The 27,383-nt window shown below is 37.2% G+C and overlaps 2 protein-coding genes across 4 annotated transcripts in view; both read right to left on the bottom strand.

Moving 5' to 3' along the window:
- Positions 1–19,931, bottom strand: part of LOC118267425 (1-phosphatidylinositol 4,5-bisphosphate phosphodiesterase) — a 91,117-nt gene extending 71,186 nt beyond the window's left edge. For 2 of the 3 annotated variants that reach the window (XR_007705364.1, XM_050694332.1), the window contains exon 1: positions 19,609–19,929. The gene's annotated coding sequence lies outside the window, so the exon portion shown is untranslated. Of the gene's footprint in view, positions 1–19,608 lie in introns of all 3 variants that reach the window. The other variant, XM_050694333.1, reaches the window with a different exon arrangement.
- Positions 19,932–22,182: 2,251 nt separating this feature from the next.
- LOC118267847 (zinc finger protein 429-like) lies at positions 22,183–26,837 on the bottom strand. Its single transcript, XM_035582091.2, has 4 exons — positions 26,687–26,837; positions 25,703–26,564; positions 24,157–24,872; positions 22,183–23,141 (listed from the first exon to the last, which is right to left on the bottom strand). Exons 2-4 carry the CDS (start codon positions 26,547–26,549, stop codon positions 22,434–22,436), a joined length of 2,271 nt encoding a protein of 756 aa, XP_035437984.1. The 5' UTR covers positions 26,550–26,564; positions 26,687–26,837; the 3' UTR covers positions 22,183–22,433.
- Positions 26,838–27,383: the final 546 nt, after the last annotated feature.

The following is a 27,383-nucleotide window of genomic DNA, read 5'->3' as shown; positions in this document are numbered from 1 at the left end:
CCGGTAAACCCGCTCAGCTCCGTTTTGAAATCACTAACCCGTCTTAAGCGAGCGTAGTGACTTAGTAATTAATGTTCATTTCCTCTCCTTGTCACAAGAGTCCTTTGCCCAGAAGTGGGCCTGTAAACAAAAGGAAACCTTTTTTACTATAAAGTATAAAAATTCATTAAAAGTATTCAATATGCAATATTGTGATAACGTGCATATAACACAAAATCCCAGCAATATCATCGTGTAATCTGACGCCAGTGCTGCCGTCTACCGATATATAATATAAAAATGTTGCAGAAAATTTCTTACATTTCCTACTTACTGTGAGATTGAAATTTTTCCCTTGAATATTGGCTGGAAGCTGGATTTATTGTAAAATTGGAACTCTTAGCGTCACATTTTCATAAAAAGTTCTTTGGAACATCAATAACTTACCTAATTTAATAAGAAGATAGAATTAGATGATTAAGTAAGTATTAGAGAGTCATGCTTCGGTACGAATGGGCCGGCTAAACCGGAGTGATACCACGGCCTGACAGAAAACCGACGTAAAACAACGCTTGCGTTGTGTAAGTGAGGTTACCGGAGACCTAATTAATCCCCACCCCAACTCCCAATTCCCGATTCCCCAACAACCATTAAATTCCTAACCCCCAAAAGGCCAGCAACGCACTTGACGCGCGGAAGACTCCCAATACAATCCCAAAAAGTAGATGTTACATGTAAATACTTGCAATTCTGTACTTCTGTCTACCTTCTCAAATACTTACTCTCAAATATTAAACAGACGTGACGATATGTAAGACCTAAGGACCTAGGCATTACCTTATCACTATCCTCGCTTACGATGTACCTACAGATCGTTAAGTGAAGGTTTCCAGCCATTTTGAATACTAATCGTGGACATTGAGGCGTCAAAAGGGTCCTTTCCTGTTGGCAGAATGTTCAAGGACAACCAGCACCAAGTTATGCATAAAGGAAAGTTTTATAAAAATAATATTCGGTTATTTCGAAAAGGAAAAACCTTCAGTTTCTTGCTAGTTAATTTATGAATTGAATTTTTACCTATTATTTTGGAGCTGCGGTTAACGTAGCAGTTTACCGTGGCTCCTGCTCGAAGAGGGAGCAAGAGCGGGATAGTTTTTAGTCAGTAAGAGTCTGACACTCCCTTACACCTCAGGCGGGAGAAGTATCTAATAAGATGATTTTCGCTCTTAGAAAAAAAGTCAACATCTTCAACGTTTTTGTCAATGCTTGTCATAAGGCATTCATTGCTAAACATGGGTCTCCCTTATAATGTCTAGATGATTTTATTACAATCTTTCGAAAAATTATAGCAGGGTTGTTATGTAGGAACTCCTACTTTAAAAAATCTTTCTTGCCAATTCTTATTTTAATTATAATTTATTCCATAGTTGTGCTGATAATTAGATGATATTACCTGTCTATGTGCAGTAGACATGTTTGATGCCGTTCTGCATGAATAATCACTGCAAGGTCTTATACCTAGGCACGTACCTAAAGTACTTAGGTACCATTAGGTATAGGACACAGTATTGTCATATAAACATGTCTTACCTAACATAATATTCTAACTAATATGATAAATGCGAAATTATTTGTTTACAGCTTATTTATTATTTTAGAAATTGTGCATTTGTATGGTTAAGAATTACACGTAGTCGAACATTAGGAAAAATCTCGATCTTTTTCAAGCTACACCGGGACAAGCTTGGCGGCCATGTCCAAGCTTGGCGATTGCGGCCAAGCTTGGCGACTACAAGCAAGCCTAGCGGCCATGGCCAAGCTTGGCGACTGCGGCCAAGCTTGGCGGCCATGGCCAAGCTTGGCGGCCATGGCCAAGCTTGGCGACTGCGGCCAAGCTTGGCGGCCATGGCCAAGCTTGGCGACTGCGGCCAAGTTTGGTGGCCATGGCCAAGTTTGGCGACTACGGCCAAGTTTGGTTTGGCTTAACCGATTTTGATGCAGTTTTCAGCATGGTATTTTGTTTCAGGAATATTACCTCACTAAAAAAATTGAGATGCCGAAGAAAATTAAATGCGGTTCGGTTTTTTTTAACCAACTTGACTTAAAAATTGTTATGTATTTGTTGAACATGATTTACTCTGTAAAATGTTAAATATGTCAATAATAAGCTATTAATTACTTTAGCGGTTTCCACTACATCGGACTAAGCTATTATGGCTATGTATAAGATGTTGCGGCTTCTCATTAATCCACCTTAAGTACTGCGGCTAACCACATCACCCTAAGCAAGCCTATTACAACTGTTACATTAATTAATTACAGTTTAGTGTAGCTATGTACCTACAATATTGAGTATTATAGGCTTGGTATTTATCCTATACAATATATAGAAACCATAGATGCCAAATTAATTAAAATATTACGGTTTACTCCACGTACATTAATGCAGAAAAGCTCTACTAGTTTCGAGTCACAGAGGGACTCTTAGTCGTGAGCAGCGTTCGCACACGCGGCGACGTCGCGCGACCTACTGAGGTCGTAGGACGCGCGACGTCTTCTGAAGAGTCCCTCTGTGACTCGAAACTGGTAGAGCTTTTCTTAGTATCTGAGTTAACCGTGATTTTTTTAGTTAATTTAGTATGCCTCACTACAGTTATTATACAAAAAAAGCCATTGATGTTTCCTCATCTTGAGTATTTCACACCAGCTTTTGCAGTGATATTACCTATCTGGAATAGTCGTGTAGTGAAACTCCAACTTTACGTGTATAATTTACTTCTGAAGCAATTTTATTTACCCACCTTTAAATACCAGATGGATCTAAATTCCATTATAATTAAACGTGACGCGTTTAAATAAAACTGTCTACATTAAAGTAAATACATTCTATCCGCTACGATAAATAAACGTCAACTCGTACACACAAAAGCGCTTTGGTGTCGGTCCGCAAAATGTGACGCTAGCAAAAGTTTCTTATAAAATATTCAACAGTCCTCGTCAGCATTCGAAAAGAAACGCTAAAGCTTTCAAGCATTCAAGTCAACAAAAGTGTTTTATACCTACCCTACCCACTTGTGGAGTCTGACTTTAAATGAGCCTCGAAACAGGACAATGAAACTGACAGTTCGCGTTTAGGGGAAGTGTCATGGCGGCCGCGTCGGCGGGAAAATGTCCCGGTTACGCCGCCGCCGCCATCTTGCATTGTTTTGCATAAAAACATATTTTTATACAACCTACCTTGTGGAGTTGGGAGATACGAATAATAATAGAGGGCGGGGAGATATTTTTGTAGAACAATAGTTACAAGTTTCATTGTTGATTGTTTTCGTTGTTTGGCCAAAATGAAACGGCGCTTATTTTCGCCTCATGCATTCATAAAAGTAACTAAAAAAGGAAAACAAAATGGCGCATATTTTCCTTAAGTTCTTTTAGTTTTAAAATGATCATACCAATGTAAATTACACTGATACAATCCTAATAGAATTTCTGATAAATATGGTAAAGATGCTGTGAATTCAAAACGACAATTTATTTTCAAACTATAACAGCACTTAAAGCAAAATGCAATAGCACCTATTTAGAGATGGCTTTGCTTCATTTAGTATCAGTTTACAAACGCAGTGTACAGTGAAAACACCCAGCCATTTCCCTAATTGACTGGCTCGACTCAGCAAACAGGGTCTGTTGCTGTTCTGAAGCACTTTAGAAGTTCAGAGTTCATCATTTAATTTGGTTTTATACAGGTTTCAATGTTAGCTTTTATATGATGAAGGAAATTAACATCTTATTTTGTATTGCCTTTGCGTGCAAAAGTAAGTAATGTTTTTTTTAAGGGGGAAAATCATCCTATCACTTCTGCCGCCTTGGGCAAGCCGAGAGAGGCAGACTGTCAGACTCTTTCAGACTAAAAACCACCCCGTTTCTATTCCTGCTTTTCCAGTCGGAAGACCCCTGGTAGACCCTGGTAGTCCACAGCTCCGGAAAGTAAGTAATGTTAAGTATCTATTTTATGTCTAGATGATATCATTGTCGAAGTATCGTTTCTATGATATGACGAAGCCCGCCAAACACAACATCCCAAAACTGCTGCAACTCCTGCTCCTGTAAGCCAGGTTTTACATGAAACACTGGAGATCCCGCAATAAAATAAATCAGAAGATATTATTAGAAGAGAAGAAAATCGTTTGATTAATCTTAATATTATTGACTAGTTTTCCTCGAATTTTTCCTTATGTTTTCCTTTATTTTTTCCTTTTTCAAATTTAAATTCCAAAATTGAATCTTTATACATACTTTCCTCAAGACTATCAATTTTGCAAAAGACTTTATTTACCAAACCAACGTACATCCTGTTCAGATTTGTTATATTAGCATAGATTTCTAATTGTCCTTAAATATTTTCCTTGTTTTTATAGAATTGGTATTTTTATCTTCATCTTGTTGTTATTTTCGTCTATATTGGTATTCTTTCTTCCCCAAGTCACCTTTAGGCACTTATGTTAGATACCTATATGGCTAAAATATTTTATATTTTAATGTTTATTTCATAGAATTCGTAATATGTTGTGGTGGACCGGTGGTTTAAGATTTCTTTGAAGGCTTCTTATGAATGAGGGTTCGAAACCTACCAACGGCAAGTTTCAATGTGACTTTTTCCGAGTTATATGTACCTAATTTCTTAAATAATTTAGACACCATTGAAAAACGGTGAAGGAAAACATCGTGTTGAAATCTGGGCTTATAATTTTTAGTTATAAGTTTATAATCGCCATCCCGTGATGAGTGGCCTTTTTAGGCTGATGATGTGATGATGTGATTTCAAAGAATTCAGATTTCTTTTATCAATTTGTATTTATCATTCTGTAACTTTAATAAAATAACTTATTTAAGTAATATAACAAGTATTCTTTAGCAAATAAACAAAGTCCAAAGATATAATAAATGTTCCCCACTCCTAGTCTCATACCTGGAGTTTAAATCGTGAAACTCGAGAGTTATTGTTTAACTTGAAACCCTTGTATAACAGTCCGTTATTTATGTTATAACTTAGGTCCACACAGACCTACACATAACCAGTTTATCATGACCTACCTTTGTATTGTCTTTCCGAACGTTCGACGGTTAGCTTATATTGGTTGTGTATAGCTTGATGTGTGTACTCGTATTCTGTTATTTGCTAAGGTATGACTTCCAATGTTTACATGTGCAGAACTGGGAACAAGTTGTTCGGTAGTGGCCTTAAATTAATGCGTTGTAGTTACTATGTTGTGTGAAATTGGGTTAGAATGGCTATTCTAGGAGGGTCAAAATATATGTAGATGACGCAGTTTTGTTTTGGTCTAGTGGATGTCAAAAGGAATTGAATATAGGTACACTTTTTTTGAGGTGGGAATCATCCAATGACTTCTCTCGCTAGGGCGAGGCAAGAGGGAGTGTCAGACTTTTACTGACTAAAAACCACCCCGTTCCTACTCCTGCTTTTCGAACCGGAGCTCCGGTAAACCCGCTAAGTAGGTAGTCCGCAGCTCCAATATAAATATACTTGGGAATAAAGAAACATTTTGAAAAAAAAAAAAACATTTTGCGGTTTTTAATTATTTTAAAGAACCCTCTATAACTTAAAAAAGTAATATTCGTTTTACAAAAAAATACTCTCATTTTAAAGGTAATTAAGTTACTGAAATAGTAGTAGTGAAATAGTAGTAGTAGTAGTTAATAAAATACTTGTATTAGAAAATATTTATTTAAAAAGAAAAACAACGCCATGTTATTGCTCCCACGCATAGTATCTACTTATTTTCCACGAGTATTATGTTTTACGATAACAATAATGTAATTGCCTCTAAACTAATGATACGATACGAATTGACAGTACATGGCAATTAAAGTCTTATTGTGTATAGTCTAGTCTCATTTTTGACCAATAGTTCAACAAGCAGAATGCTAGAGGACTATCAAATTTGATAAAATAGCATCAGTGATCTTACTACAGATGTTATGAAACATTTCTTAGGTATTTAGCTAAACCCATTTAACCTTTCGTGTGCCGTATATAAGACAACAATAGAAAGTGTCTCGCGTGGATCCACGTTCCAAACATACGAAGGGTTAAAATACCAACTCTTTTAATTTTTAACTGGTAGATCGACTACATTTACATTTAAACAAAATATTTACAATTCTAGATACTTACCTTATGTATTAGGAATCTAGACTAATAAATTAAATTGGATTTTCTATTTGTAACATTGAAATAACTGCTTTATACCATACACATATGAATATACATACGTCGCACACACCCAAATAACATTTATTTTTCATTTTTGTCTATCTGTCTGTTTGATTGTTCTGGCTAATCTCTGGTATGGCTAAACCGATTAATTTTATACGCAGGTAGCTGATGTACTAAGGAGAAACTTAGGCTATTTAGATTTTTTCTAAAATATTTTATTTCTGACTTCTGTAAGATATTGTATCCGTCAGTCTGAAGTCATTATTCTCTGCGGACAAAGTCGCAGGCAACAGCTAGTACTGAAATATACTTAATAACATTAGTAAATATTCATGTTGATATTTGTATTACCTTCCGTTCAGCGAATTTAGGTTAACGAGGCGGTAATGAGCAGATTATTCGCGCGTAAATACTGAGTCTGCATCTCATTCAATATCTACTGACTGTAAAATATTTTAGTACGACTTTACCATGATTTATAAACACAATATCATTTCTGTTATTCCTTGACGTAGAAATAGATGGGCTTACAATCAAACTATACATACATATCCAGTACATACAGATCAGGGAAGGCATACACATTTTTCTCTCACCTTAGGCGAGAGGAAGTGTCAGACTCTTACGAAATCACCGTTCTTACTCCTGCTTTTCAAGCCGGAGCCCCGGTAACCCGCTAGGTACCTAGTCCGCAGCTCCAGATCAGGCATCAGCCTTACTAGGCCCTATTTATGGTGGTCTAATGGCTCTTTGAGGAGGCGAAGATAAAGGGGTTGAGTCTAGATTACGAATAGGGCGTAGGCACATACAAAATTGATATTTGAATTTCGGCAGTCGCAAAATCGTCCAATAAATACCTACCTTTTTCCGACCCGGGGATGGAAAATAATATCCTAGTTTCGCTTGCAGCCATTCAGCAAGGCAAGAGGCAATCGTGCAAAATTAACTCTGCTAATATATTTAATGTAACGCTAAGCTCACTGCTGACGTCACTGAAAACAATTTACTAACGATTTTGCGTTGACGTCACTTGTTGTGACGCATGCTAAGTATGTTGCTATTTTTTTACAGTTTATGTTTCGGTAACAGGGAGTGCCGTGGAGTGGAGTCCACTTTGAATACCAAGGTTAAGCAGTAGGTAATATTGGCAGGTTTTTTAATAATCATAATATTGTCCAGTGTGTGTATGCGTGACGTCACCGCGTCTGCGCACGCTGCTCATGATGAAGAGTCCCTCTGTGACTCGAAACTAGTTGAGCTTTTTTCAGTAAACCGAGTAATTTACTTGAGTAAACCGTGATTTTTTTTTAGGTTATTTAATATTGTCAAACTTTCAATAAGAGGTAAAAATGTTAAATGAAACAAATGTTTTATCATTTTGTGAATCGGAAAGCTAGCTTTCCGTAAGGAGAGTTCATATATGTAGAGAGCACGCCTATTGCCATATATTAATGTATAGAAAACCGAAAATTTCAACAAAATTTTACCCGGATCCGAAATCAGACCTGACATCCATTTCACTACCATTGGACTAATAAAACTGTTTATTTTTTTAGAAAAGCTCTGTTTTACTTTTGTCTACCCTGCCGGCTGCCTGTTAAGAATAGATCAAAGACGTTATCAACATTATTGCCCTATAAAATGTTCAATGTGCTTATGTATTAGTGGTTATGGTTGAAATTCGGTCAAGATTTCATCGTATATACCCGAAGATTACATAATGTATTATGAGTATGTAGCTTAATTGTATATTATGTAGAATAATGCTCAAACCTTTGTGGGAGATTGGGAGAAGAGGCCTTTGGTCAGCAGTCTCCATTTATAGGCTGTTTATGTGATGTAGTTTACTGTTAAATAGCAGTCAAATAATATTAAAGTCAGATTCAACTAAAAAATGAAACGGTATTTAATTTAGTTTATTCCAATAATTAATTTATAAGTTTGAAATTTACAGGATAAGAAGCACGGCTCAATCGGTTTTGAAAACAATACAAAAAAGCTGCAAGCGCGCTGGCAGTGCACTTACCACCTTTTTGTATTGACGTTATGAAATATATCATACGACATACGAATTAAAGTTTAAATTTAAATGACAATTTAATTGCTGGGTTAGAGCGATGGTCGTTAGGTGTATCCTTGTAAGTTCAACTTACTGAAGAATTATTTTACATATTTTCAGTTTCAGTTAAGCTACGAGTATCAGACATTATGAAACAGGTTCCTAGGTATTCCAGTTCCGGAGCTGCGGACTACCTAGCGGGTTTACCGGGGCTCCGGCTCGAAAAGCAGGAGAAGGAACGGGGTGGTTTTTAGTCAGTAAGAGTCTGACACTCCCTCTCGCCTCACCCAAGGCGAGAAAAGTCATTGGATGATTTTCCCCCCCAAAAAAAAAAAAAAAAAAAAAAAGGTATTCCAGTTACATTTACTGTGGTTTTCTTTCTGTATAAAAACATGGGGTTACATAACGCACTACGGCTAATTAGGCCAAGCCAATTATCTAGGTAGACTGAAATCGAAGCTAGTCTTTTTGAGGCTAGGTAGAAACCGTAGGTCCTATTTGCCTGATTAAAGGTAGTTAGTTTTTGGTTACATCGGGATTACCTAAAAATTTCTATCTAGTTCTTAAAAATAAAAATGTGAATGGAGGTTCTTAAAAATAAAACCCGGATTCGTGGTTTACAAGTTTTTTTTTTAATATTATGTTCAAGGAAATATCTTTTAGCTACCTAATTTTTTTCCCTAATGCAGATAACATCATCACATTGATACTATTACGCAAACATTTTTATGGAGGTCATAAGCAGAAACTAACATTTATATTATCCTTACTAGCTTCTGCGAGCGGCTTCGCCCACGTTCGCGTGGGGAAAAACGTAGCCTACCTATGTGTTATTCCAGACCATAGGCCTCCCTTGTTCCAAATTTCAACACGATCCCTTCAGCCAGTTTGACATAATGAAGTAACAATTATAATAATAGTAAGATCAGAAGAGAACATCTATACTCTATCTATAGATACTAAATTGCTAAGTACACACTTTTTATGGAATACGGGGCGAACGAGTAACGCGTTATAGCTTATGGTAAGCGATCCGTAACACCAGAGGAGTCACAGGTCTTTATGTCGAAAAGACCACAATACCCTACGCTCCAGCTTACCCCTTATCCAACAAGAAGCGCAACGTTACACAGATGATAACTCTTGCGTCAGCAAACATAATACTACGTCAATAAAATATTTTTATTACTGTATCTGACGTACGCAGGAATCAAACGTAACTCTTGTAAACAAACGTCCGAGAAATTTTGTATTTCTAAAAAGTATGATAATATTATAAATGTTATAACTTACACAAGCTTTCCGCTCGCGGCATCGCTTCCGTGTGAAAGAAAAAAAGTAGCTAGGTTAGTCTACTAAGCTCTCCAGTCATCTAACTAGGCGGACGGCGAGCAAGGATAGCTCGCCCCCGATAGCTACCCAATCCGGAGCTGCAGACATCCTAAGGAGTCACCGAGGTTCTGGCTCAAAGCAGGAGTTGGAACAGAGTGGTTTTAATAATTAAGAGTCTGACACTCTCTTTCGCCTCAATTAGTACGGGAGAGAAGTCAATGGATGAATTTCCCTGCTCCAAAAAAGCCTTCTAACTACCAAATTAGAAGATGACTTGACTGACCTGACATAACTGATTTTTTTTAGGAAACGTTGTCCCACACTAGGTTTTTCTTCTATGTCGTAGGTGCGTTTACAAACATCAATTTCACATACACATGACACCCAGAACCAGAACAACAATTTGTAGTTTACACAAAGGGTTGTTCCGTACAGAAATTGTACCCTTGACACGTTGCACGGCAGCCAGTTGCCCAGCCGCCGCGCCAACCGTACAGCGACTTAAATAAAGTGTAATTCTCTTTAAACGATACATATTTAATTAGAAAGTTTAAAACCGCACAAACAAACAATAATAAACATTAAAACATTACAATAAATGTTTTCATTTACTCTCATTGTTTGATCTTTTTACTTTATATTATTTCCATTGTCTTTGAGTCCGTGGCTTCTTTGTGAAACGAAACAAAATGTAACATCTTCATAATTATTCTCATTTCCTTTACTTATCCGCGGTTTATTTTGCGATGTAATTATATTCAGGAGCGCCTTGAGGTTTTTAGAGTTTCTAGAACTAAGGTAACTGGTTTCGGGTTTGAGAAAATATCGATTTGAGCTTCTGAGACGGAATTTTACGTATCAACACGCTTGATCATTGCGGGTTGGCGATTTCAGAAATTATAAGCCAAGCTTTTGTCACCATGCTTTCCTTCACCAGCTTTCCTTCCTTAAATAATCTTAGAAAGTACCAATAACTCGGAAAAACACATTTGTACTTGCCGTTGGCAGGTTTCAAACCCGAATGCATAAGGAGTGGCTTTCTTAAACCTCCAGAAGCATTGTGGTCTAAATTAAATAAATCTCATTGATCATCTATTACAGGTTCGCAAGGATTCATTACCAATGAAGCAGCTAAAGCAAAAGACGAAAATACACCATATACTCGTATTAAAATAGAACGACCATGCTAACCGATTTATTCGCCGAGGCTGGCATTGTTTGCTGAACCTAAGCCTATCTGCCCACAAGATTGTGCCGTTTACCTTAAATATGTGTGTACAGTGACCATATCTGTGTAAGTACGTCACTCCCTAATCCCTCTGAGGGCTGAGATTAAGCTGGGAATAACTGCCGAGCATGTTGACTGGTTGAAACGCGCAAATCACTCAAAGGAACGATTTCTATCTTACGATTTAGGGATGTAAGTGGATTTGGTAAAGTGGATGTTTTAAAATATGGTCTGGGTCTCTTCTCTCGGGCTCGTTTTTTGGGAAGTGGTTCGTATTAGTTAAAGGGGGATTAGGATTTTGGTCTTTTGATGGTTATTTTTGGTATTTTACGTACCTTGTGTTAGTTGAGATAATTATTGAATAGTGAGATAGAATACCTCGTTCAGTATTTCGTAGCAAGAGGTAACTTACTATGTTGATGGCTTCGTCTCAAATTTGATTTCTGAGCCGAGTTATTGTTATCGGTGATTTTTTGAAAATATACCAATGAAATCTAGATGAACATACCTGATTTAATCGCAAATTACGTTTATAAACAACCCTATACATCTACAAAAGACACATCTAACGTATCTACCAAAGGCTTACCTACATGGGTCCCTGTCGACATGTCCTTACAAGCGTGTAACACCGGCCCCTATAAATAATACCAGCCCCCAAGCAGCCCCAGCCACGGTGCGTTGGTTTCACTCCGTGGGTCAGTACACATTTAGTTTATATATTTATGATAGACCTCACGGGTCACATGCCCTGCTGGACGTCATCGTTATTATGTAATTTGATATTAATTTATATTCAATTTTATATATTAGGTTTATATTTTATAGTCGGGCAATGCAATCGTGTCCAGTATATGGCAATGCATGAGACAGCCCGGTAAACGATCCGGCGGATCAGCTGATGATGTGAGTATTCAGCGCCGCCCATCGACACCCGAAACACAAGAGACGATACAAGTTTGTTGCCGGCTTTTGAGTTTAGGAATTTGAAAGTTGTTTCGGGATTTGGTTCTCTCATGTGTCTTAAATTAAAACCTTTCTGCAACTTTTAATGTCTAAAGAATAGATTATGCAAATAGGTACCCAATAATCCGACCTACTAATGCAACTGCATAGCATAGTCAAAATGTTAACAAATTCCAAATAACCAGTTAAGACTTCAACGCAGATTTTTCTTTTTTTTTATGAAACACGTAATCGAGCAGACGTATCACCTGATGGTATGCAATTGCCGCCGCCCGGTTACAAGTGTGTTGCCGGTGTTTTTGGGGTTAGGAATTTAAGGGTCGTTGTTCGGGAATCGGAGATTGGGAAGATTGGGAAAGGAGGAATTGGACCTCCAGTAATCTCACTCACACAACGAAACACAACGGAAGCGTTGTTTCACGTCGGTTTTCAGTGAGGCCGTGGTATCACTCCGGTCGAGCCGGCCCATTCATGCCGAAGCGTGATTTTCATCGTCAATCTAGCGTCTACTTCATGTGATGAGCACTTTACATTTGTTTATTTATTTCAAGTCTTCTATCATTCACTAGATGTCTGGATTCTTATTGTTAGATGTTGTTTGATGCACTGTCTATCTAGGCATTGCTATTTGATGTCTGATGTTGTGTTGTGCTGTTTGTGTTTGCGAATATTTTGATTTAGCTTTCAGAGCGCATTTTAGGATGATGTACATCTTTCTGTGAGGAGATTAGTGGAAAAACCTGGACGGTGACAGGTAACACAAACATATCCTAATGTAAATAACAATCACTTGGCCTTTAAATCACCAATGGGGTAGCTAAAGATGCAGGCACAAAAAAGTTAAAGCATTTACTTCCATGAATGCTAAATTAGCCACTTTTCAAACGTCACGTTTAATTGTTCGTCAGTCAGTGAAGCTATCTCCTCGTTCCAAAGTTACACCCATTTTTCTTTAATTATGTTATGGGTCCAACACCAGGCTTCGTGCTAATACTGAAAAAAAATCGAAATTCTAAAAAATCCTTTACAATCTTTACAGGGCCGAGGAATCGAACCCAAGAAGCTCAAAGCTGACTAGTTTTATTCTTACTGGGTAGTCTTACCCTCATTGGTTGAGTGGCCAATCGCAACCACTATTTATTTCTAAAGAGATTTAAAACACACACAAAATTAATCACTTCAAAAAATAAAAAAAAAAAAAAAACAAAAGAAGAGCGTGTCATTATTAACCACAAAAAGTCTGCATCTTTATGACTTACATAATCACGTTACGAGACCGCAGACGCCATCCATATTGTCATTTTATTAAAGTCAAGTGGCTTCAAATACTCGGAAACACGTACGACCTTGTGATTTGACATTTTTATTATTGTAAAACTCCGCTAAGATTATCGAGAAATTATTCTCTTAAAAATGTCAAGAAGAACTCAATTCAGGCATGATGTATTTATTTACATTTGGGTAAATTAATCTGTTATTGGTTTCCCTGATTCATCATCATCTATAGCTTTACACAAACCTTTTTTATTATTAGCCAGTAAACGAGCAGACGGATCTGATGGTAAGCAATCGCCGCCGCCCTTGGACACCCGAAACACCAGTGGTGTTACAAGCAAATTGCCAGTTTTTTGGGGGTTAGGAATTAAAGTATTGTTGGGGAATTGGAGATTGGGAAGACTGGCAAAGGGGGTAATTGAGTGGTATTACACTGCTTCGGCACGAATGGTCCGCCATTCGTGCCGAAGCATACCTCTCTCATACTTTAAAACTACTGGGCTATAGATTCTTATAATATTCTTAAGATGGTTTAAAGAAAACAGTACTTACTGTATTTATAATGTCTGAGAGAGTACACAGGATGTTTAACATTCAAAATAACTAGCTTCTCCACATTATTTATTTGCAATTTTCAGACTAACAGAGCTAATCTTAGAGTTGTTAATTGATTGATATCAGACACTGACCTTACACCTTATGTTTACGTATTGTGAAAACAAACTAAAAATTCAACCAACATTTAAATTCTACCGTAATAAATAATCCGGAATAAGACCACGGCTTCACAGAAAACCGACGTGAAACAACGCTTGCGTTGTTCCGTTGTATGCGTTAGGTTACCAGAGCCACAATTGCCCCAAAAACCGGCAATGTACTTGTTTGCAAATGCACAACCGCACGCGATTGCTTACCATCAGATGATCCGTCAGTTCGTTTACCGTCTTATACCATAAAAATCAAGAGTTAAGAATTTCACTACATATTTTAATAGTTATGTGAATAAGGGACAATGCTATTGCCTTTAATCGGACACTATTACCAGCTGAACATTTTCAAAAATAGAAAATCCAATTGGTACACCCTCAAAATCAACCCGGTATCTCTTTCTTGGCAGTAGTACGTATAGTGTACAACCAAAAATACTTATTTGGATCAAACAAGTATAGTCACAGAGATAGGTTTTTAGGCTAAGCTTCCAAAGCAGGAGCCTCGAAGTCTACCATTACTGAGAATTTGGGAAACAAAATATCTACAACAATAGGGTTCTATTCATTGGACAATCGACAAACGATGCAAGAGAGAATAGCAATTGGCACTAAGTCGTGAAGGCCGGTCAATTTGTATAACCCTCGTATTGAGATACAATTTTACAAGTAGGTGAAAATAATGCCGTTTTTGACTTGTCTACTGGTTTGATTCCAATACTGCAGCAAATATTTAGATATGCACTTGAAACTGTCTGCCTCGCACAGCAGAACTGTGGAATGAGCTGACGTCGGCAGTATTTCCGAATCTCCAAACCGGAGGTCGTATACCTCCAAATCTTCAAGATAACAGCGTATTTCTTTTATAAAGCCTAGCAACGAAACTATGTCTCCTCTGGTGCTGCGTAATTTAAATTTTGTGTTATTTTTTTTACCTTTTAATAAATAAAAGGCAGTAAAATGTTCCCTCATTCCCAAAAAAATTCTAGATAACTTTTCCCGTCAGTTTCAAGGTACATTACGTGCAAAATGTCAGTCTTTTACGTCAGTAGTTTTTGCTGTTGTCAGTCAGTTTATCAGTCAGTCACCAGAAACGGGAGATATTTGATTGATTGATGATTGACGGTGACTGGGACTTCGCACATGTCACAGCGCAAGCTGTCAGTATGACTGTTGGAGACTGACTCGGTTGTTGGAAAAAATAATATATTTAACATATAATATAACCGTATCTATTTTATAGTCTAATAGGGATGATGATGGGCTATGAAAATTATAAATCTAATTAGTCCGTCAGTTAGGTAATGAAAAAATATTAGACTGGTTTTTTTTGTTTGCCATATTATAATAAAAAACAATAATTAGATAAAACAAAATCAAGATTTAGGAGTAGGAGTAAATACTACCTATAAAGTAATTTCTGCGTATAAAACGTACCTAGAAGTGTCGTCACACGATATTCAAATCAATATACATAATTATAAGAATATCTGTAAAAAAAAAATAAAAATACGTGTCATCATTCAAAGAATCTTCAAGACGGACATTATAAAATAAAAAATAGTCATATACCCTATTATGAGTGAGGTTAGGGTTTAACTTAACACTTCATATTCAGTTTCTCTAACGATGTGTGTTATCAAGTATTTTAACCAACGAATTATCTACCAATTTTTAAACTCGAAACAGTGAATGGACACAGTGGTAGATACCTACTTATGAGTAATGTTCTTATCGCTGCCTTATCACTACGCTATCTCTTAACAATATTTGTAATACGCATTCTGTTTATTCTATTTTAGTGTCCACCGTCCACATATTTCCGTGTCATTGATTATTTTGTGTGTGTGTGTGTTTTTTTTTATAATAACTGGATGCGCCCGAAAATTTTTAAAATGTTACTACTTTGGTCGACTCGGGATTCAAACTCAAGTAACTTTACCCTTGCAGTCGCGTTTGCGACAAACGACAACCGAACTTTTCGGCATTTTGGTTATTATTGACCATCGCCGTACCTTTTAAACAATATCCGACTTTAAAATGCAACAAAATACGACTGAAATTCGACAATCAGGCTAACAGCCATATAAAATATTCCGCACAAACCGACACGCAGACAGCTTGCCGTATAGTACGTATTTTTATCTCGAGGAAAACAATAAACAACTGGTTTCATGATTTTTACCAGAAAAAGATTATACTTGGAAGTAATATGTAGGTATAGGTAATGTTTTAAAAATACTGACGTTCAACCAGACACCTGGTTAAAAATGTATTACCTGAAAAAGTAGATGGTAATGTTATTGTTTTAATGTTGTAAACAGGTTTATTTTAAAGGGGGGAAAATCATCCAATAACTTCTCTCGCCCTAGAGGAGGCGAGTGGGGAATGTCAGACTCTTACTGACTAAAAACCTCCAGTTTCTATTCCTGCTTTTGAAACCGAAGCCCCCATAAACCCGCTAGGTAGTCCGCAGCTCCGGTGTAATATGTAAATAGGGGTTGGACCCTGGTAATCTACCAGGATGAATGCAGAACCACTAACCAGCCACTGTGAGGTAACTGTTGGTACCTATTTGAGAGCGCAACCCTTATTTTTTTGTTCAGTTTATCCTAATTGTATATGTTAGGTTAGTTATGTTACGTCTGTTTTTTGACGGTAAAACTGGTGTGTGTGAAACAGTCTTGTTCTAACATTAGTATTTACAATGTTTATTAATGTCTATGAGTTTCCGATATTTCGTCGTAAATATCTTAAGTTCTAATGTTAGTGTTAGTGACCATGTCAGTTTAAAAATGTATAGCCTTGTTCTATATAATATCAATTTAACTGTATCCTAAACAGTTTTGGTGGGTACCCGACTATCGATACATTGCATACACTAGTTGCGCATCTTTCTCGCACAGCTACATAGCTTAGTATAGGTGGAAACGGTCACATTGTTTCATAATTTAGGTTGAAAAGCAGTTTTTCAAGAACAGCAAAATATCAAGTTTTCTCAGCCCCAATTTTCCTTAATCCAACCTCCTTCGTCAGCTCCTGAAGTATTTGTTCATTTAACAAAAGATAAAGTTTAATTAGCAAAGGTTACTAGAGGAACGAAAGGTAGGCACTTACGTCGAGAGTTTCTGAACGAATTGAAACTTCTTGATTGGGAACTTTCGTAATTAATCTCTTGCAATTGCAGCTGGTAGATGGAAGCTGGTAACTTTTGTCAGGTACCATATTACGGTTCGATTTCTTTTCGTAACTGTAAATCTATACTATATTATAAAGCTGAAGGCATTATGTTTCTTTGAAGATGTTAATATCCGGATCTAAAGTCCGATTTGAATAATTCTTTTTGTATGACTTTTGTGAGACATACTATATTAATTATTATGTTATCGGCTTCCTCACGCAACTGTTTGACGACAAACAGGAGACGACAAACACCTCGTCGTGTATTGCTGCTCATGAATCTTGAAACTTAGAATGCAACAAATCCTAATCCAATTACTTCTCTAAATTAAAAAATCAACCTTTATTGCTTATCTGCAATAGTTCATCACTAACCCGACCTATATGTGTATTTTAACCACTTGTCCTTTTGTCTATAGACCTTTTGGGATTGGTTCCTATGTCTCTAAGGATCCAAGGTACTATGGTAAACCCTATCATGGAGTATCACATGAGTGACAACCGGTTTAATTAAGTCAGTTTTCAATGCATAATAGCTTTGTTAGAATTAATATGTCCCTTAGCAACTAAGTATAAGTAGGTATTAGGTACCTACATGACATTCGCGTCTTTTTCTGCCTAAGGGGTAAGCAGAGGTGCACATATACCTTGGATATAGAACACTTTTCATCATTTGTGAGTCCTATATCATTAGAGTTAAGTTTATTGCCATAAACCAAGCACACTTTGAGACGTTGAACTCGAATTTTGCGAAGCAGTCATGCTAGTTAAAGAAAGTGGAGCGCTCGAGGCAACGGTTCTCGCTTCGCCTTACGCTTCAGCCACCGCAGGAGACACTCTTGGTGTTGGGGACCTCACGATGATCTCCGATCTTGTAAAACCTCTATAATACTTTCGCTGATCAAGGAATTGTATCCTAAACCCCTTGTTCTTCTTACCTACATACTACGAGTTTCATGTATAAGTATGTATATAAGAGACATTCGGCATGATCTCCATGTGTGAGTGGTTACAGTTTGGAGGTCTTATTATAAAAAAATAAAAAAATTAAAGGCTTATCAGAGAACGATGCCGCTAGGCTCTTACCACGTTCGCAGTAAGAGTAGGAGATGTGTCAAAATGTATTCTAATCTGCCGTTAGCGCACGGCAATGGCAACTGCAACTACTCTACCTGACCACGAGCCAGCCTAACTTAGCTAGCAGTATTTAATGATAAAACGAGGTACTTTTTTTCTCACAGTATATGGCAATAGGATGCCCCCTACTACTTATAAAACAAATGGTGAAAAGTGGGTGTACATTGTATAGCATCATTACGTGCCGTATTACGCACCTCTACCTATCACCTCTGGGATAAAAGGCGTGACGTTGTGTTGTGTGTTTTTACTCACAATCACACTATTATAAAAATATTATAAATGTGAAAGTTTTGGATGTTTGTCCGTCAATCACGCTGAAACTATTGAACGGATTTTTATGTCTGGTTTACAGACAGTTTATTCGCCGACTTGGGTGATAAGATACTTTTTATCCCACGGGAAAGCCGGCAAAGCCGCTGGCAGATGCTTTTAAATAAATATTACGCAAACAATACGTAGGTAAACATAATAATATTATGTATTTATATGCATAGATAGGTATTATTATGCAGACCTGTTTGCATTTTGTCATCAACAGGTCGTTACTATCTTTAGATAGCTATTATTACCTATATGTATTTTATTGTTGAAAAACTATACTATAGAAATAATTATACGTAATATGGGTCAGTGGAGTATGTGAAGCCATAATAATAATATTATCGTAAATGCTTTAGTATCTTAAGAAAGTAGTCAATAAAAAATTCAAGCGATTATAAAAAAAAAGTGTGAACATATTAAATTAATGTTGTTCTTATTTTCATTGTATTGGTGGTTTACAAACTGCTCCTCCTCGCAAACCGCCGGCTTTACAAAGATAAGGATAATATAGGTTAACAATGGTATAATTAAATGTATAAATACCTAAATAACATACTGTAACATAAATATCAGTTGCATTTACATTCATACAACAAAATATTCAATTCAATTGTTACCTGTTTACTATCACGAATTTGTTCAACAGTCGGAATGTTCAAATCAATCAATTCTAAAATTAGATGGAAAACTTCTTCGTACAATTATCTACTCTGTGGCGTATTTACGTATGCATCGATGCGTTGTTTTAAATATTTATTTTTAAAAATCGAACGCGTTATTGATTCTGTATTGTGTCAGCAACTGTCAAAATTTTGACAGATCGCATCGAGTTTCTCAAACTTTTGTTTCAATCACTGTAACTACCGAGGTATCTAATTGATTTCCTTGAAAACAGTTTTTGTTTATGCTTGTAGTCGTGTTTCACTTAAATAGCAGCAGACTAAATAGAGAATTGTTTAGACAAAGAAATCCTTCAGTTCGATGGAATTTTTACATGTAAATCAGTCAGAGAGGCACTCGTTTAAAGACACCATTACTACTGTGCAATAAAACTAACGATCCACAGTCCGATCGCAACTATACATCAACAAACAGACAGACAAACAAACCCGGTATGGATTGAACCTATTAACAGCGCATTGAATTGTCGAAACGTGACAGCTTAAAAGATTATCGCCATACTAACCTTACGACTGTGTAGATTCCGCGCTGCCGGGGCCACGACACACACAATAACAATTGTCAACGTCGCCCTACACACAGGAATAGTGTTTATTTGATTTAGGTGAGGTTTTCTGTGTTATCACGCGGCCGCGTTGTTCCGCACTCGCGGTGAGAGACGCTACCGCCGCGGAGCGCTATCGCGGACTGTGGCGCCGAGAGCTGCCGATGTGTGGCTGGATGGGTCGGCAGGCCGCGACACCGCGCATGCGCGCCGGCCAAGGTCATGCGCGAGAATACCGCTTGTGTACAGGCGCCGTGTTTACACACCGACTATGACCACTACAAATAACGCCGCCACCATTGCGCACGCAGTACCCGCGATGTTTGAATTATGGGATTTATGGCGAGTAATGTACTGGCACGGAGGTCTGCTGCACAGTATCCAGCACTGTTGACATTGGGGCTCTTTTGAAGTTATCAGCTGCACTGGGAGGTGGCGGCGGTTATCACCACGCCCACCGCAAGCGAGCGATTATCTCACCGGCTGAAGAGGAAGTCCTCGGCGATAAGCAGCACAAAATATTTCCTTCACAGTCCATTAAGCTGGTTTTTGTTTAAACTTACAACTTTATTAATCTGTTATTGTCAGGAAGTCACAACTTTAAAATTTAAATTGTAAAACCAATACTGGATAAAAAATGTTTGACCACTATTTATGAATGTGTATCTCAAACGTAAATACGTTACTAGTGTCTGCCAGGGGCTTTAAAATACTACTAAAAATAATTCCAAAATTTTATTTACATTCTTACAGTATAACATTGTCTTACAAGTGACTAAGATAAGATAGTGAGATTTTCATCTCAATATGTTATTGTGGATAGGGATCAGTGCCACCCATGGACAACAAATACCAATAGGAGTTACAAGTGCGTTTCCAACCTTTAATATTTTAAGCACAAATCGGCTTTTAATTCTAAAATATAAATTTTCAGAGTAATGAAATAAACAAGTAACTGTACATAAAACAAGAAAGTCATCGTAAAATTAAAGCAGTCGGGACCCATTCTAAATATGAAGACTTAGTGAGGGCACATACGGCTGGCTTTCTAGAATGGGTCCCGACCTTTAATTTTACGATGACTTTCTTGTTTTAGGGTTTTTTCCATATAATGAAGAAACGCAGTTTTTTTAAAATTACATTATTTTATTTTACTTTCTTTTAGTTTTGATAATTATAGGTATCTAGTGTCATTCTCACAGTAAATACGAATCAAAAGACCCCTATCAAGCTGAAATCCATCGAGTCGTTCAGGCTAGAGAGTGAACAATATAATTTGGCGCAATAATCCGTCATTTTGTTTTTTTAAATATATCCAGTGTCAATCTCACAGTAAATACGAATCTAACGACCCCTATCAAGCTGATATACATCGAATCGTTCCGGCTAGTGAGTGAGCAATATTCAAATTTGGCGCCAAAAATCCGCCATTTTGTTTTTTTTACTATTTTGATATATCCAGTGTCACTCTCACAGTAAATACGAATCCAACGACACCTCTCAAGCCAAAATCCGTCAAGCCGTTTAGGCTGTAGAGCGTGCCAAACAATTATACATACATACATACATACATACATACATACATACATACTCTCGAAAAACATAACCCTCCTTCTGGCGCAGTCGGGTAAAAACACGTAACTGTACATTATAAATAAATAATATATTTGATACAAAACCTCCACCAAAGTAAAACTTAACAACTAACACAATATATTAACTTTCTTAAATAACTATAACACAATATATCCCTAACAAACAACAGCAGAAATATAAAGCCATAGGATCACTACCTTTAGTACGAGTTTGCTTTACGCTGAACTAAAACGAAACGAGAGCGAGTTCAGCCCTCTTATTGGCCGGTACGAATGAACCAACCAATCAGCAACGAACGTGCTCTCGTTAAACGTAAAACAAACTTGTACATAAACAGCTACTATAAATATGATTTCACAATGTGTAGAAAATTCACTGATTTTGACATAAGTAGGTAACATCTTTTTTAAAACAAAAACATGATTCTACAACATTTAATGTGTATAACAAGATTATCACCAATCAATGAATTCATACAAGAAGCCAAATTAAGAATCCAATAATCCTTTATTCGACTAACATTGAACCTCAGAACTTGTCCTAAGCAGTGGCGTTTGCTACCACAAGATCAATGATACAATAAATTATATAAATTAAACAAAGATTAACAAAAACTCAAAAAACATAAACAAAACAATCTTAAAAATAAATAAATAAAAAGTTTGAGATCCACAGACTCACAGCCTTAATCAACTACGAACTTAATTCATAAATTAATAATAAAGTATAAATAAATAAGTTGTAAATACTAAATAGAGACCATTCGTTATCTAATATAAACAATAGGAACTGTCTATATAGACAATTAATTTACTAAAACTAAAAATAAACGATCCTTGATCTCAACTAAAACAAAAAAACTAAAACCTTAATACTAAAAAATAATCTTAAACCTATTTATTCTACATATCAAGTCTGTTATTCTCCAATGTAGCTTAAGTCCTTTCATAGGCCACAATTGCATTTATTTTGACAATTTTGTATCGAAAATCAGGAATTACTTGTCGTAATCAGCTGATCGAACCAAGAACTCAGAGAACAACAAGACAGTATCAATCTAATAAAATATCACATCAAGCGTTTGATCACGAACACTAAAGGACAACTAAAATAAATAAACATTAATCGAAAACTAAACTATAAAGGAAAAGCAATAAGAATCAATATTGCGTGTAAATTGGTCCAGCCATTTACAAATTTTCGTCGAGCAATTGCATCTTTCGTTTCATTTTCCACCGTAGCAACCGTTTCGCTTGAGGTATGGCGGTGTCATGCTCGTCTGTGCAATGTCTCTTTAGCTCAGCATACTTCCTGAACCTAGAGCCACACAAGAGACAATCCACGATTGCTTTCCTGACATTATGGACCGTCCATTCATGGTCCCATTTCTCCTTCAAACTCTTGAAGTAATTCCGACAAAATCTACATCTGAATTTAGTAGTGGACATCTTCGTATGCGAGCACCTGATATGCTTGTTAAGCATAGACTCGAAATGGAACACTTTGTCACAATACTGACACTGAATAGGGTTCGTATTGTTGTGATACTCCATGTGTTGGGTGATCATTTTCTTCGAATTGAACTTGCGTTGACACAAGTCGCACTGGAAGTACGTGGTACCGTGGATTTTCTTGTGTTTAGAGAAGTTGCTGGAATCACTAAAGGATTTGTCGCAGAAGGTACATTTGTATAGGGTGAGCTTAGCATGCTCCCTGAGATGTGCCTTGTACCTGTCTATCTTGGTGAACACCTTCTCCTGGCAGATCTCGCAGCGGATGTTGAGGACCCCGAACTTGTTGACTGGGTTCTTCGCGAGGGTGCTCCTGATGACGTGTTCGATCAGGTGTCTCTTAAGGTCACCGATCCGGTCGAACTTTTTCAAACAAACTTCGCAGGTCTGCAACAGATGAATGGTTTAATTTTAGATATCGATAAGTGTAAAATATTAGACCTAGTTCGTTTTAAAAGTATGTACAGTACACCAAACAATGGAAAACGAGACTACGATGAATTGTTCGCAAGTCCACATAAAGCTTGCAGCAGTCATGCGGGTTTACCGAGGTTTCGGCTCGAAAAGTAGAAAAGGAACGGTGTAGTTTTTAGTCAGTAAGAGTCTGACAATCTGGATCACGCCTCACCCAAGGCGATGAGAGTCATTGGATGATTTTCCCCCCTTAAAAAAAGTCCACATAACTTACAAAACTAAGAAAAGAACAAAGTACGTTCACCCACTGCCTCATCATGTTGGTAGGTAGTAAAGCACCTCAGGTGGTACGCCATTTAAAGTAACGTCCTTACACAATATACAGGTCGATGAAATAGTACCAGTGCGACTCCACATCGCCGCTACTAAGTACAGAATACAATGGACAGTTAAGATCTGATTATATCACATCAGACCTTATACATCACGTGGTGAAACATAGATTTGGTACTAGACCATTACAGTGACCGGTCCTCAAGGAAACTTGACTAATCAGCAAGTTTTTGAACAAAAGAAGAAGTCGTCAAAAATGTTTATGTATAGGTAAAATAAAAGCATCATTAAACCAGCAAGTCGGTTAATTACTGCGCCAACCGTTCAAACTCGTGATGAATATAATTGCATTGCAATGTCACGCTTTTTATCCTCGAAGGCAGAAGTGCACATTTCGGCACTTAATGCCACCGAACAAAGTACACCCACTTTTCACCATTTGTGTTATCAGTCCCATGTAAGGTGGTAAACCTATTGCCATATACCGGGCACAATTTCAGACTCCTTCCTATTACTGAGAAATTTTCGGAAAACAAGCCCAGTAATACTTTGCCCGACACGGGAATCGAACCCGTGACCCCTTGCCCGACAGAATATAAACAATTGTGACTAACGAGGCAACATGTAAGTGATTCAATAACGAAAACATAATTACCTTGTTGTACTTGCGCTGTTTCTTACTCTTACTACTGCTACATGTGGAATTGCTTCGAAATATCTTGTTGGACATCACTTTAGCGATCACCGAGTCAGCAGTTTGGAACCGTTCATCCTGCTCCCGCTTCACCATGTCCTCGGGCACCGACAGGTCACTGATCTCCTCGAACAGACCTCCTGCCTCAGCAAAGTCAGATTCGCTCGAGTTCTTAGAAGTATCCATTTGTGAATGCGACTCGTGTTTATGAATCTCCTGATGGGCTGTCAGATCAGCGAAATTCTCGCAAGTGAAAGAACAACACTCACACATAAAGGAAAAGTGTGCTTTCGTTGTGTGCGCTTGCAACTCCTGCGATGTAGAATATGATTTCGTGCAGAAGTTGCACGGGTACATTCGAGAATGTATCTTACGATGATTGCGTAAGGTGAATTTTGATGCGAACACTTTATGGCACTTATTGCATTCTAGATCGGGGTCGCCGTGTCCGCGGCAGTGTTGCTCAAACTTTTCTTGGTTTTTTAGGTTCTTGCCGCAGTCAGTGCACATGAACTTGACGTTGGAGGAGACGTCGTACAAGTTTGAGAGCCGGTGGCTGCCCACCATGTGTTGCTTGAAGGCGGACAGTTGATCAAATATCTGTTTACATTTGTTGCACTGGTACTTCTTCGCGCGTGGGTTCGTTGAGCTAGTGTTCGCCTCGTCGGGTGTCGGTTCTGAAAATTTCAATAGTGTTTAATAATAATTACGTAATAATATGCTTACATGACGTCCCGGCGTCTAATTTGCGATGCTAATTTTCACCTGTTACGTTATAAGTTCCATGTAGAGAGTGGAGCTTCGACAGCCAAAACATATTTTAGTTTGATTACTATGAAAATCAGTATATAGTTAGCTATTTACCTCACACGGTTTGATTTATTTAAAAAAAGGTTGCTCTGCTAGTATTTTCTCCTTTGTAGTGGTTGAGTTTACAAACATACAAGTTCACATAGGTACACATGACACCCAGATCCGAAACAACAATTTGTGGACTACACAACGAGTTGCTCCGTGCGGGAATCGAACCCACTACACGTTGCGCGACAATCAGCACCGCGCCATCCATGTAGTGGCATTGTAGCCTAACCCTTCATTAATTAAAAGGTATGATGTTATATCAATGTAAATAAACAAATATTCATACACTTTCAATAAGTAAATAAAAAATAATAATTAACATTGTATGATAGCTACCTAATTATTAGCTGAATTATCACAATTTTTTTTTTCATATAAAAATAATATATTGTCTTTAAAACTACTTAGTTTCAATTCTACTACATACATAGGTTTTTAAGTAACCATTGCTTTGTTAATAGTCAATAATACAAATAATAATTACCCAAGATGACTTGTCCAACTTTAATAAACTTATTTAACTTCTATTCTAATAAAAAAATCTAATAAAATACATAATATAACATTACACTATTTATCCTCTAAGTGGTAGACAGAACTGATAGAAGAGCGTGTACCAATACAAAAATTATAAAAAAAAACTTACCAACAGGCACTTCGGTCTCCATAGCTCGAGCTCCTCGGCACTCCAACGAAGGATCATTGATAGCAATATTCTGTACCGTCTGCCCAGACTCTGAGTCATGACCCAAGAACAGTATAGTCTTCTGCTGTCTTGATACGGACTGTATGTCCGAAGACATCAGCTGTTTCAAAGCTTCATTGTCTGTCTGCAACCCAATAAACTTCCTCTCATCTCTTGCTCTGGTCTCCTTCTCATGGATAATTTCTTCTGACAATTGAGATAAAAACACACCACATTCAAACTCATCTTCCTCATACATGTTGTATCCGTTGGGATTCTGAGCACTTTCTTGTATTTTCTCCACAGCTTTCTGCTCCTCACACACCGAAGAGTAACGAACAGCTTCATTGTACTGATACACATTCTGCGTAATGTATGTGTTGTGCTGCTCAATAGTTATATGGTTATTATGAGCCTCGCGTACGGTGTAGTTCTCTTTAGGTGGTGAGTCACACCGGTTGTACACATACGGACTCCTCGCAGGGTCTATCCAGACTTGAGAATCGTTGTAGGCAGGAAACGTTATCTGGTTTGCTTCAGTCAGAATCAGAGGTATGTTTTCATTGCTGGTCAAACTATCTGGAGATCCATACCTGATGTTGATGTCATTGCCATCCAAAACTTTCACATTGCAGAAGCCCTGGTATATAACTGTCTCGTTGCCGAAAGTGTCGGGGCAGGAGATGTTCAGGTGTATGAAGACGTTTTCTGACACCTGGCAGTGCGTTTCCAACTGTGTGCACACTTTCGGTATGAACAGTATTGGATATGGCGCCTCCACGTTAATGTTGCACTCTTCGCCTTCCATTTTTCTAATTTAAACCTAAAAAATACAGAGGAATACATGTCGGTTGCGGTCCTTGGAGCAATTAGACACAAATGAAGGTAAATTTAGAAAATAATAACATAAAAAACTAGGATAAATAGAAAATGAAGGCGTCTTACCTCGTGCTGCTTGCGTGCTCGCTGAGAGAAAGGGTGGGCGGAGGTAGAAGTAACAGACAAATTATTTGAATGTGTTCGAATCTACCCTCCATTTTTAATATCTTATTAATTCTGCTGACTAATGGGGGTAAATCCATAAAATGAAGCTGCAACACGTAGTAGAATAAAAACGAAACGATAAATTATTTTTCAAGTACACTTCTATTTACTTTCAATTAGAAATAACACTTAATACACAAATTGTAAATCACCAACTTTGTTTGAAACTTTGAATCAATGTTTGTTTTGTTTTCATTTGCATGCAAAATTCTACTTGTTTAAAATTTAAACAAAATAACCTTTATTTGGTTGTAATAAAGTCTACACTGTTGTACACAGTTAACTTGTCAAAAAATGACAGCTTATGCGTTCAGATTTACGCAAGAATGACCGCCTCGGACCTTGGAAATGATGACAGATAAAAAATGGTGAAATAATAATGAGAACAGAGTGATAAAATTATTATTAAGTTTTTATTTGATGTTTATAAACAAATGCGAAGGTCATTGGATTTAGGTAAACAAGTCAATATAAAATTGATACGAAATTATATTGGGATTGAGTTGATTGTCCTTACAACCCAGCTATAGTAATAAGTAGTACTTTACTTTTATTTACCTACTATGGATTTTATTGAATATGATAAAAACAAATTGCT

The sequence above is a fragment of the Spodoptera frugiperda genome, chromosome 6 (assembly GCF_023101765.2).
Source record: "Spodoptera frugiperda isolate SF20-4 chromosome 6, AGI-APGP_CSIRO_Sfru_2.0, whole genome shotgun sequence".
In the NCBI taxonomy this organism is placed as follows: domain Eukaryota; kingdom Metazoa; phylum Arthropoda; class Insecta; order Lepidoptera; family Noctuidae; genus Spodoptera; species Spodoptera frugiperda.
The sequence above is the reverse complement of the archived record's forward strand: the minus strand, read 5'-3'. Positions and strand labels throughout refer to the sequence as shown.